The 12,122-nt window shown below is 58.3% G+C and overlaps 1 protein-coding gene across 4 annotated transcripts in view; it reads right to left on the bottom strand.

Annotated features, from left to right (window-relative positions):
* Positions 1-10,660, bottom strand: part of ITPR3 (inositol 1,4,5-trisphosphate receptor type 3) — a 39,988-nt gene extending 29,328 nt beyond the window's left edge. For 2 of the 4 annotated variants that reach the window (XM_418035.8, XM_015298987.4), the window contains exons 1-3: positions 10,231-10,660; positions 3,759-3,829; positions 301-422 (exon numbers count right to left, since the gene is read on the bottom strand). In XM_418035.8, the coding sequence (XP_418035.2) occupies positions 301-422; positions 3,759-3,829; positions 10,231-10,319 (282 nt within the window). In that variant the 5' untranslated portion in view covers positions 10,320-10,660. Of the gene's footprint in view, positions 1-300; positions 423-3,758; positions 3,830-10,230 lie in introns of those variants that run through there. The other 2 variants (XM_015298988.4, XM_046904148.1) reach the window with 1 other exon arrangement.
* Positions 10,661-12,122: the final 1,462 nt, after the last annotated feature.

The following is a 12,122-nucleotide window of genomic DNA, read 5'->3' on the forward strand; positions in this document are numbered from 1 at the left end:
CAGGGCTGGTCATGGCCAGACAGATGCCATCCCTCACCCCAACCTCTCCTCCTCCCCACAGCTCAGTCCCTCTTTGCAGCTCTGCCCCGGGACAAACAACCATGGCAAGAAGAGGGCGGTGGGACAGCAGGACATCCGAATACAGCAAAACCCAGATGGTCCTGGCTGGCTGTGCAGCTGTTTTCCAGGAAGCAAAACACCGGAGGGTTTGCACAGTGAGAGGTTTGGAGGCCAACCTCTGCCCAGGGGCTGCTCACAATTGCTTCCCAGTGCTGGTTATGAGTTATGAGCTCCGCTCACCTGGAGCTTCTGCAGCAGCACCACATCTGCGATCTTCTCCTTGTCCTGCTTGGTCTGCTTGGCCTTCCAGTACTGCTTCTGGGCTGAGTAGCGGTTCATGGGGCACACTTTGAAGAGGCAATCTGGGAGGAGAGGAAGATGAGCATCAGCTGCAGCAGCCTCACAGGGTCCTCCATGGGACCGGTGTCACTCAGGGAGGAGCAGCACTGCTCCATGGCACTGCTCCCATCCCCGCAGCACTCTCCATTCCCCCAGCAACGAGGCAGGCTGGCAGAGGGTCACACTGCCCGCTGTCAGCACATGAGCTTCAGATCAGAGAAAAGAGGAGTCCAGCAGTGACTCCACTTCTTGGAGCAGCGATAGAAGCGTTCCCATCGGAAACAGCCTTGTAATTCGGGAAGGAAAGCTTCATGGGGAGAAAATGTATTGATGAGGCACAGCTGGGCTGCCCAAGGAGCAGATCCTGCTGGGAGGGAGCGCAGGCTGCAGGACTGGGATAGGAGCAGGCAGTCCCACAGCCCTGATGTCCCTGCAGGATGCTGTCCCCACGGTGGCCGTGCCACCAGGACACCCCAGCTCCACAACACGCTGCTACTCTCCTGTGACTGCTCACAGCTCAGCGGGCAGTGCTGGAAGCTCCAAGCAAGAGCTTCACAAATCAGTGCTGCAAACAGCTGCACGCCTGCCCTAAAAGAGACCCTTGGGTGATACAGAGGGCACGGGTTTGGGTCCTCCCAGATGCTGGCAGTGTGGATGGAACCTGCAGAGTGCTCCAGTTTGAATGCTCTTCCCCACCGTGCTGCGGTCAGGACAGATGCCCGGGACCGGGCTTTGTGAATCAAAGCACAGAGCAGCTCTCTGGAAATCAGGAGACTGCAGCTGCAGTGTGAGCCCCGATTCGGCTCCGGGTCGGAAGCTGTGTGGGGATGGGGGCAGGAAGGGACCCTCCGCCCGGGTCACCCGAATTACACCCGAAATAGCAGCGCAGAAACTTCAGACACAAAAGGAAAAATCACTTCCATCTCTGGCCCCGCTCCCGGCTCGCTGGCAAGCACGTATTTATTTACCTGGGAGTGACGAACAAACAAGCCCAGAGCACAGTTCTCACCGGCTCGGGACGCTGGTGAGAGGCCAAGTTTCACATTTCGTTTTACAGGTCTATTTGCTAATGGCATGTCCCGTGCCAAGGAGGCTTTGTGATGCTGGGCTTCTAATCGGGGACTCAGCGCAGCTGCTGCAATGCCTGGCTGCATTCTCCCACTGCCTCCCAGCAGCACCACAGGGCCACCTGCAGCACCTTGAGTTGTTTTCATTAAATTGCTAATGAGGTTGCAAAAGGACCTGGTGCAAAAGAGAAACTGAGCAGGGAGGGAAGAGATCTAACATAGCTTATTAAGAGATAGATGCAAATCAAACCCCTGGCTGCATGCACTCCCTGCCTGCGGAGCTGCTTGACCTCCCCTGTCCCTTAGCAATGTGTTGCAAGGAGGGAAACTGAGGCGTGGAGTTGGCTGCACAGGGGAAAGCTCCAAAGAAATTCTTGTTGGAATCTGGAGTTTTTGGACCCTGGGTCTGAGTACCAGGGATCTTTTTCAAGATGGGTGGTGGACTTAAATCCTGCTGAGCGCAGAATTGAGGCATCCCATTTGCTTCTTCCTGATGTGCCAGAATGTAGGGCTGGGGAAGGGCTAAGGGGAAGAAAACACCAATGAAAGGCTCCTTGATGGGTTTGGGCATTTCCAAAACCCATGGAGACCTGTAGGAGAAAGGCCCCATTCCCTTCACCGTGCCCCAAACCCACTGAGCAGCATGGGAGCTGAGCTGGGAAAGGCAGGATTTGGCCGCAGGATATGGGGATGGCAACAGCCCATTACAGCCCTTTGAGCCTCTTGCTGCTGCAGCAGGGAAACAGCACCAGCCCGTTGTTTTTACCTCCCTCGCAGTGATAGCTATTGAGAAGGCAAACCGCTCGCTTTCCGGCCATTAAAACAAGCAGCTGGATATCCTGATAGGGTTTGCATGGAGCGGGGCTGAGCCTTGAGCAGACCTGAGTCTGGAAAAGAGATTCAGCACCCACCCATATCCAGGAAGGGAGACGCTGTGGCTGCTGGGACCAGGGGAAGGGCTGGGGGTTTGCCATGGCTCCCAGCTGTTCCCAGGTGAAAGTCCATCAGGAACAGAGCGGCTGTGGGGTGTGTCAGGGCTGTGGGGCTGGCAGATGTCCTGGTAGCCAACTCCATGCACAAAAGAGGGGCAAGGGGTCCTACGCAGAGCGAGGTCACTGCTTAGCAGAGGGGACAGCACCGGCGGGGCGCTGTAAAGCCACCCCGTGAAAGGGGCTGGGCAGGATGCAGGGTGGGTAACCAATATTTAAAGAGCTTCTTTTTTTTTAACAAAGGGGGTCTGAAGTTACAGGACCTGGTGTAAAAGGAATGGTTGCCATAAACCAAACCTCAGCAATGTGACCACTGGCTTGGGGGGGTTTCTCAGGGCACAGCAATGTTTGTTTCCCCTATCCCCTATCTACCACACCATCTGCAGGATGCTCTGAGCACTCAGCCCAACCGAGGTGCTCTGTGGGACACGTCCTTTCCCCTGTGGTTTGCATGGGGCAGCCAGGCACAAACATAGCACTTCCCAGGTAGATGCAGCACTTGGTGCAGCCGTTTGCTCCCTGCAGAGCCCCAAGGTCACACTGCCTCACCGCTAAGCCCCAGGACTTGCAAAACTGGGGAGGCAGGAGCTGCTCCCTCCAGCAGCCTGTCTTAGCTTCCCATCTATCCCAGCCTCCCACTGACTCATCCCCTTTCCACCTGGACTGGCCATCACGGCCCACTCCTGCTCAGGGCTGCCAGCACAGGAAGCAGTGAGCACAGCCCGAGGAGACGGCACAGCCCAAAACGTGACCACCAAAGACGCATTTACCATCTCGCCCTGCATGCCTTGTAAAAGGGCAGCTTAATCCCCTGGCTCGCTCTGAGGTGCAGCCAAGCACAGCAGATGTAATTAGTGCCGAGTGAGAACAGACTTGCCTTGCAATAGTTTGTCTGTTGCAACTGCAACTCTCTCTGTTCTCCCCTGGGCCCTTTCTGTCCCTCCCTGTCCCCTGCTCGCAGCCAGGTGAGGCTGCCAGCATCCTTAGGGATGTGTTTAGGCACAGTCGGACCCACCTTTGCAGAGGACAGCCCCCAGCCACCTCTGCTCCTTAGGGTTGGGCTGTGGGGTCCCAAGGACCATCCTACCTCGGAGCAGTTCCAGGAAAAGCATAAATGCTCCCAGAGGCAAAGAGAGGATGGTCAGTGGTTTGGCCAAGCGATGGCCTACAGAAGCTGCCTGAAGTCCTTTGCAAGCAGCACCTCCCAGCCTTGGCCAGCTGGGGCTGTGGTCCCCCTCCCTGGCATGGATGCTCAGTTGTCCCCAAGCAGTGACAGGGCTGCCCCAGCCCAGCCCCATCTCACCTCGAAACTTCTTGGGAGGGTTGTCCAGGTCCCCAGCTGCCGGCTCCACCACGCATCGGTCATCCACCAGCCTGTGGGACAGAATAGGAGCAGAGCTTGATAAGAGACAGCAGCAAGGCTCGAGCAAGCAAAGCAGCAAACACACCGTTGGCACCTGCTCCAAAACATCAAAACCCACATCTCCCGTTTTCTACCCCTTTGCATGCTACCCATATTCAGCACGATGCTCAGCTCCTCAGTGCCTGCCCCGAAAGCATCACATTGCTCCTTGCTCACCGCCACCCCCCAGGTGAAACCGATGCATTTTTCCTTATGGCCCCTTTGGGCAAACCCAGCAGCACAGCACTGAGCTGTGTCCCGGGGCCTTTGCTCAGCGATCCATACCCGAGGCTCTGACACCCAAACCCTGCAGGAGCAGGTCCTGCTGCGCCCAGCAGAGCCAAATCTGCCTTGAGGCGATGGGCACCGTGCACAGGCAGGCTGCTGCCTGGGCCAGGGGTGGGGATGTTGCCCACAGCCCCGTGCTGCCATCAGTCTGCAAATCTGTGATGAGTTCAGCTTTCACATAATGGTTCTCCTTCCCCAGCTGGGAGCTAACCCTATGGATGCACGGGGTGTAAACTGCTGCAGGAGGTGGCACGGCCCCTAAAATTGTTATTATCTGATTGGAGGTGTTGGTTCAGACATGAAGAGCTCTGTGCTTCCTCCCTGCCACCCTCCTCACTTCCCCAGACTCCTGCAGGCTCAGCCTTGCACACTGAGGACCTTCCCTGCAACTTCAGGACATCGCTGCAATGTCACAGAGACCAGCAAAGCCCAGGCAGACACCAGGCATCCCTCTGCTTGGCCCCAGAGCCCCGAGGCCCAGCAGGCACCTGGTTCTGCAGGACTTTGAGGCTTTCAAGGGAACACACTGCAGCGGTGGGACAGGCTGGACCCGCTCGCCTGCTTTCTGCCAACCCCTGGGAAGCGATGCAAGGAGAGAAACCACGCTGTGCCCCAGGTGAGGAAGTGAGGAGCGTGTCCCCACCTGAGTCTGAGCTGCTGGGAAGTGGTTGCAGGAATGCAGCAGCTACGCAATCTGAGGGGAATGCAGAGCTGGGGACAGGACAGGTGCAGTGGGCATGTGGCACTGCACTGCCCTGGGGACTCAATGCAGCCGACAAACACAGCAAAGTGCAGCTGGAGCCCGGCATGTCGTGCTGCAGAGGGCTTGCAACAAGAGAGATCCCACTTGCAGCTCCAGCTGCTCTCTGGAGGAGGGGAAAATTCCTCTCCATTGCTCGACAAAGAGGAATTTGGCCTCGGCGCTGATGGATTGGGACCCCAGGGACCCTGGCGCTGCTGCGTCCTTGGCAGTGGGGCTGGAGCAGCAGCCAATGTCCCAACGCACAGCCCACTGCACGGCGAGACCTCTGCTTTCACCCTCTATTAGGACCCCAAAATGCAGCCAGGCCCTGTGCTGCGGCACCGGGCGTCAGGGAGCTGCCAGGAGAGAGATTTGCTGAAGCTGCAGCTCCTGGGGCTTGGGGGAGATTCACTTTAGCTTTCAAGTAAAGAAAGAAAATCAATCTCTTGAATATTTTTGGTAGCAGCAGCAGTTTAATAACTGCGAGAGAAGATCCAGATTTTGGACAACCAAACCTCATGAGGTTTTGATAACTGGACGTTGGGTGCTTTGCTAGGCAGGGCTTGGCTCACACTTGTGGTTGGCTGCTGAGCTCCCCACCCGGCCCAGCGCTTCCACAACAGCTGGGAAGGAGCTGGGAATGTCCCCATGCTCCTGTGGGCACTTGGGACAGTGAGAAGGGTGATAAAGAGGGGACAAACCACAGCAGGGAGAAGAGCAGCGGCTCCACTGAGTGTATCTTGCTGCTCAGGAGATATGCAAAGCCTCAGCCCAGCCCAATGCCAACTGTGGGCTCTTTTGGTTTCTATTACTCTGCACTGCATATTGCCTGAGTCAAATGAGAGCTACGTAGCACAGCACCAGCCCTCAGCGAGTGCCCGATTCAATTCCACCACCCCCTACAGGAGCAGATGGGTGCCTTCATTTCTGCTCTTTAAAATAAATTCCAATATGTAAGTTCTCCACCGTGACTAAAGGTCTCCAAGGAAGCATCTGACCCACACAGCCCATTTTCAGCACAGGAGCCTCCTGCAGGTGCCAGCTCCATCACCTGCAGCTTCTGCACCCAGTGCCACGGCTGTGCCACGCAGCACTGCAGGCAGCAACCTGCCAAGCTGCAAGTCTTAATTAGTTAATGACCTCAGAGCAGTTTCCGTGTCTTTAATGCTCCAATTACACACTCTGCAGGAATGCAAAGTATCATTTTTCTTTAAGTGATACTCCGGACTAGCATTATTCAGTTAAGAATTGCTGAAAGCAGAAAGGATCCTGACACGGTGGACATGAGTCACCTGGGTTGCTGCTGGGGCCGGGATGTGCTTCCCCCAGCGCCGCGCAGAGCTCCCTCTGCTATCAGAGCAGTGGGGCTGCCGGCTTTCATTTCTCAGGTGCTAATGAGAGAATGCCATCGGCGCCTGGTCACCTGGAGGAAGATATTGGAGGCTGAGGGCACTGCTGCAAACCTCACGCTTTGCCGCTTCGAAGCGCCCTGGGGTGCGATCCTGCAGCCCTGCATGCTGCTACCCGCAGCGCATGTGAGCATCTGGTTAGCTTTAAGCCCCGCAGCAGTTCCAGCGGGGCTTTCTGCATGCTTCCAAACCGAGCACAAAGTGATTCCCTGGCCCCCAGCCAGCGCGAGGCAGAGCCTTCGCCGGAGGTCAGGGGAAGCAGCTCTTCCAGCGCTGCAATCCACGGCCGCCGGACACCCCTGACCCCCCCCGGGGACAGCGGCCAGCTGGGGCTGTCCTGGAGGAGAGGAGGAGGAGAGCAGGGCTTGCCACCAGGCACGGGGCTGGGTCAGCCCCTCAGGCTCCGTACGGACATGGTGCCCACGGGGCGGCCGCCCTGGCAGGGCAAATGGAGCAAAAATAAAGCAAGTGAGCCACAAAAATGCAGCCTTGCCCCCGCTGTCCCAGCACCACGAGGATGCTGCTGTCGGCCTGGCGGGTGTCTCCTCCCCATGTCCTGACCCAGTGTGGCTGCAGTTGCCCTTTCACCAGCTGTGTTTCCCTCAGCTGCTCCACCCTGTACATCCACCTGCAATCGCAATTACAGCCATCAAAGGTGTTATTTCATGCTAAACAGCCAACTGCCATCCGGGCGGGTTTGCCACCTCTGCCAGCCCCCAGCGCCAGTCCCTGAGCCTCTGGGATGGCGGGGACAGGGCAGCTCAAGCCCAAGCAGCATCTCATTGCTCCTGGCTGACTCCTGCCCTCCGATGCTGGCCCAGCAGGGACACAAGCTGAGAAGGGGACACCTCTGGCTGTGGTTTTCCCAGGGCACACAGCATCACCGCATCCCCCAATGGAGCAGGAACCAAAGCGAGATCTCCCAGCCCTCCTCCCTGCCTGGCACTGCTTTGCTTGGTATAGATGATGCCCACAGAGCACCCCACCACAGCAGCTGCTTCCCCATCCCAGACCCAGTTCCAAAAGTTCCTGCTCCCTTAGTACAAAGCCCCCAGGAGGTACCGGTGATTTCCTCTGAGCACAAAGCTGTCGTTTCCTCAGACAACCTCAACCTGCAGCAGCGAAGCCTGGGCAGCCCTGCAGGGCCCTTCCCTGCCTCAAAGCAAGCTTAGAGGGCAGATGAGCCAACTCTGGGATCCCACATCTCCCTGCACCTCCTGGGCTGCTTCCCATGCCTCAAACCTGCGGCTCAGATGCGCCTGTCCTACTGCCCCAGCTCTGCAAAGGGAACGCATTGCTCCCAGGGCGCTGAACCAAGGGATGCAACCCCGATCAGCTCCTGCCCTGTGCTTCTCAAATAACCTCTTCCTATTTGGTCCGTCTTCAACATCTGAGCGTGTTTGGGTATTTTGGCTCAGCATTCCCCCATCTTGCTCTGAGCACATAAGTGCTCCCCACCCTGCAGTGCGATGTTTTTCCTCCTTCAGAGCAAACGCCCACTGCAGTCGGTGGCTGCGGGAAGAGTGCTCTGTGCCCCCACTGTGGTTGGGGCTGGGAGCAGAGGTGGAGGTCAGTCAGGGGGGGCTGCAGGGCTCCTCCTGCCCCAACCCCTCCAGCAAATCCCCTGGATGCATGGAGAAAAGAGACCACTTTAGCAAAAGTTAAGCCTTAGCCTTGATAAGCAGCCTGGTTCTGCTTCCCTGCTGCTTTCCAGGGCATCCCACTGACAGTGAGCAGCAGGGCTGCTGGCCACCCTCCCCCCCCAGGTATCCCCACGACTCATGGGGGATGCTAAGAGCCTGGCAAGATCCCACAGATGGTGGGACTGAGTAGTGAGCAGCCCCATGTGCTGGCTGGGTCCCATTCTGCTGCAGGGCATCACCCTGGGCTGGTGACAAAAGACTCTTCCACTCACTGCTTCTGACCAGAACCAGCAAAGCACTGGGCTTACTGGGCTTAATGCGAGGCACAGGCTGCAGAGATAGACAATGCTTCAGTCCAAGTGTTTTGCAGCCATATCCATCCAAGAAGAGCTTGTGCAAGCTGCTCCAAACACTGCTGCACCTCACAGCTGAGTCCCAAACACAGACAGAGCCCTGCGCATCCTGCAGCAGCATCTGCAAGCACCACTGGGTTTGTATTTAGGTGCCATTTAGACCCACATCATCCAGGACACCCCAAAGATTATAGAAATGCTCCTGGGGAGAGCTCACCTCCCCACCAGGATGCTGGCACAGGGAAGCCCCAGCACAAGAACACTGGGCGCATGCCCTAACAGGGCACCTGGAAACTCTATATCATCCCATAAAGATCCCACTATGGACTTCCCCAAGGCCAAAACCTCTGCCATGGGGGAGGAAAGATGGAGAGAGCCCTTCTGGCAGGATGCTCAGCTGGGCACGCAGCACCCAGCTGGGGCTGGCAGAGCTATTTGCCTTGCAAATGAACCAAATAAGGTCCCAAACAGGCAGCAGCAGGGCTGGGGAGAAGCACTCTCAGTGAGTCACCCAGTCCCTTATCGCAGGAGTGATTTAAGGTGTGGTTGGGTCTCCCAGGTCGTGGGGCATACAGGAAAACAGACGGTGGGAAATAACCCAGAGAAAACAGAGCCCTGGGAAAAGCGGGCCCAGCAAAAGCCACAGCGGGGCCTAGGAGCACAGCCTGCCTTCCAGATGCATGTAAGCGGGACTAGAAAAGCATCGTGCAGAAAAGGGAGCCAGAGCTACAAAGGGATTGGAGCCTGAAAGTATATGAACATCTCTTTGTTTGGCTCCTTGCAAGCCATTGGGACATGCTGCGTGGGCTAATAATCGGTGCTGGCTCTGCTGGAGCTCCTCCACCTCCAATCTCACCGCCAGGATGGGAAGGTGCTGAGCGCCAAGCACACGGACCCCACCACGGAGACCACTCCCAATGGGACCCCAGGGTGAGGGCTGAGCACAGCACGGCTGCATCCCACACATGCAGGACCCGACGTCAGCACCGTACACAGCTGCACGCACGGGGTTTTGTACCTGCGCCCACCAGCACAGCTTTGGGCAGCCTCCTGCTGCTGGCCAGGGCATGGCTCCAGCGGGCATTATCCGAGAGGCTGCGTGTGCCCCGCAGTGGGTGTGCGTACACGTGTAGGCGACGTATGTACGTCTCCAGTTCTACACAGGCATGTGGGAGCAAGTGCATTCAGCACAGATTATAGAGCCGGGCAGCTCCTGCCCCAGGAATCCTATCCAAGTCCGCATTCCTGCCTGATCTCAGCCTCTCCTACATGTACCGTGGGGCAAGTACTGGCGCAGACCCACGTACTAAAAGCAGCATCAGGCTTGATGCTCAGGGATGCAGGAGAGGTTTGGGTCCTGCTATGTGCAGCCCAGGGGTTTCGCTCCAGTGTTATTTTAGCATGAAAGCAGCAGGGACGTGGGACAGGTCCCTGAGGTCGGGCTGCAAGATCCCCTCCTGTTCCAGTGTGCCTGGGGGCTGCAAGGACACAGCTCAGCCGGGACCTGCCCGTGCCCTGCTCCCCCCAGCCCCTCCAGCACTTGAGGTGGGCAGCAAAAACCATCACTGCCTGGTGCCAGGACAGCAGCCTACAGCCACTCAGGGCTGGGCTGGGAGCCCTCCTGCTGCCATCCCCACCAAACCATCCCGGTCAGCCCTGTGCACAGCCCCACGGACCCTCCTGCTGTTTGACCCCACCTTAACCCTCTAAAGATGGGAAAATAACTTCTGCCCACGGCTGCTGTAGGTTGCAGGGCCAAATCATGCCCCAACAGCAACCAACAAAGGCAAAGGGGATTCCATATCCTGTCCTCCCCACGGCCAACACCTGTAAAGGGGTTTCAATCCCTTCTTCCCACCCAGATCAGCCTCGGCACCACCTTCCCTTCCCCGTTTCCCCCAGAAGCAAACCCGCAGTGCCGGGACAGGGCTCACTCACCCCAAAGTGCTGATGAAGCCATTGACGGAGCCCTCGGCGTACAGGGAGACGATGTCCCCGATGTGCAGGAAACTCGACATCTCATTCATGGTTGCCCTCGAGTCGGCACAGCGTCTCTTCTTCCCGACGTCACCTCCCCGGGCACGAATGCACCATGGAGCAAGCGGGGCTCGGGGTCGTGCCCGGGGGCTCTCCCAGCCCGGCTCTCGCCCTCTGCCCCTCTCCCGTTCCGTGCGAGCGGCGGAAGGGAGCGGGACGCTCTCGCTCAACTTTTACATGTGCCGCGCAGGACTCGAGCCAAGGGAGCCGGGCAGCGGCGGGAGGAGGAGGAGGAGGAGAGCGGGAGGAAGAGGCTCAAGAAAAGCACGGCATGAGATCTGTCCGGCTGTCCGTGCCTCCGTCTCCCCACAGCTTTCTACCTGCAGCCAATAGAGAGCAATCAGGAAGTCCTGCTCGAAAAAGCATGCAAATATTTTTGGCCTGGGAGGAGAACCGAAGCGGCACGGCGAAAGGGGGTGGGGGGTACCCAAAATGAGGCCCCACCCTCTGCTCCCCGCCTCCCGGTAGGGGAGCGTGGGCTTGGAGGGGAGGGAGGGGGTCGGAACCCCACTGCCGTCGGTCCCCGTGTCGCCGAGCTGGGGACGTGGGGCCCTCCGCAGCCAGGAGGAAGCGCTCTGAGCGTTGCCTGCACCCACCCCGTGCTCACCCCGCGGTGTCGCTCCCGGGGTGCAGAGTTTCCCCCCTTCCACCCCCGCTCCGGCTTACAGCCCTCCGCCCAGCCTCGCTGCGGGCTCCGGCTCTCCGTCCTGGGCCGGACCCGGACCCGGACCCGGACCCGGAGGCTGTTTGGAGATGTACGGAGTGCTTTCTATGCCAGCGATGGGGGCCCGCGGGGTGTTGCACAGAAGCGGAGTAAGGCAGCGAAGCACAGGGGAGCCGGCGGCTGCGCTTTGCATCCACCGTCGAACTTAGCGCCTGGTGTAGCTGGGATGCGCCCGCTGCCCCCCGACCCTCCTGTGCCCTCCTACCCTGCTTCTGTGACCGCCCCGCCCCCCCGCAGCCCCACTTCTGCCCCCCCAGGACCAGCACGCGCGGCCCACAGCCCTCCAGCCTCGCTCCTAAGGCACAACAGCCGCCTTTGGAGCAGCGCTCCCCCCGGGGTGCAGCACAGCTATCCCGCACCACCTGCAGAACCAGGGAAAGCCCCAGGTGAGGACAGGCCGGCTATGGCTGGATTTTTCTACCCCAGGCAAGTGCTTGTGGCAGGAAAATCCCTGAAGCCCAACTGCCAGCAAGACAGCCCGGTGCTGGAGCAGCTGTACCTCCTGCCACCCCTCCATCCCCCTTCCACCATCAACCAAACCTCCCTTTGTGCAATGCACGGGCTCTCCCCCTTCACCCCCAACTACCAGCCCCGTTCATTATGCCCACCCCCCTCATCACCACAGGTAGCTGTGAGCAGAAAGGACCCCCCCCCCCCCCCCATCCCCAAAGCTCCCCCTTGGTGCCTGCAGCCCACCACCTGAGCACAGCGGGCTGGGGGAGCAGCCCTGGGCTCCCTGTATAACACCAGTGGAAAAGGAGCACGTCCTCAGAACATCTTCTGGACAGCACAGCTGCCCCAGTTCTACGCTTTAATTAAAACTTGACTGCTGTAAAAACAATATCGGGAGGGGAAGGAACAAAAAAAAACATGATGCATTTTCCTCGTTTATTTCTCTCCTGCCCTCCTTTATTTTTTCACAAACAAGCACACAGGTTTCAGGAGCCTAAACCTTGCCCTAAATAGTGGGCTTTATTTTTTTCCACTAGGAAACGGACAGGTCCCCTGGCAGAACAAAGGGGAAAAAGAATTAGTGCAATTCCTCCAGGGGAGATGCGAATTCAGGTCC

The sequence above is a fragment of the Gallus gallus genome, chromosome 26 (genome assembly GCF_016699485.2).
Source record: "Gallus gallus isolate bGalGal1 chromosome 26, bGalGal1.mat.broiler.GRCg7b, whole genome shotgun sequence".
NCBI classification, from domain to species: domain Eukaryota; kingdom Metazoa; phylum Chordata; class Aves; order Galliformes; family Phasianidae; genus Gallus; species Gallus gallus.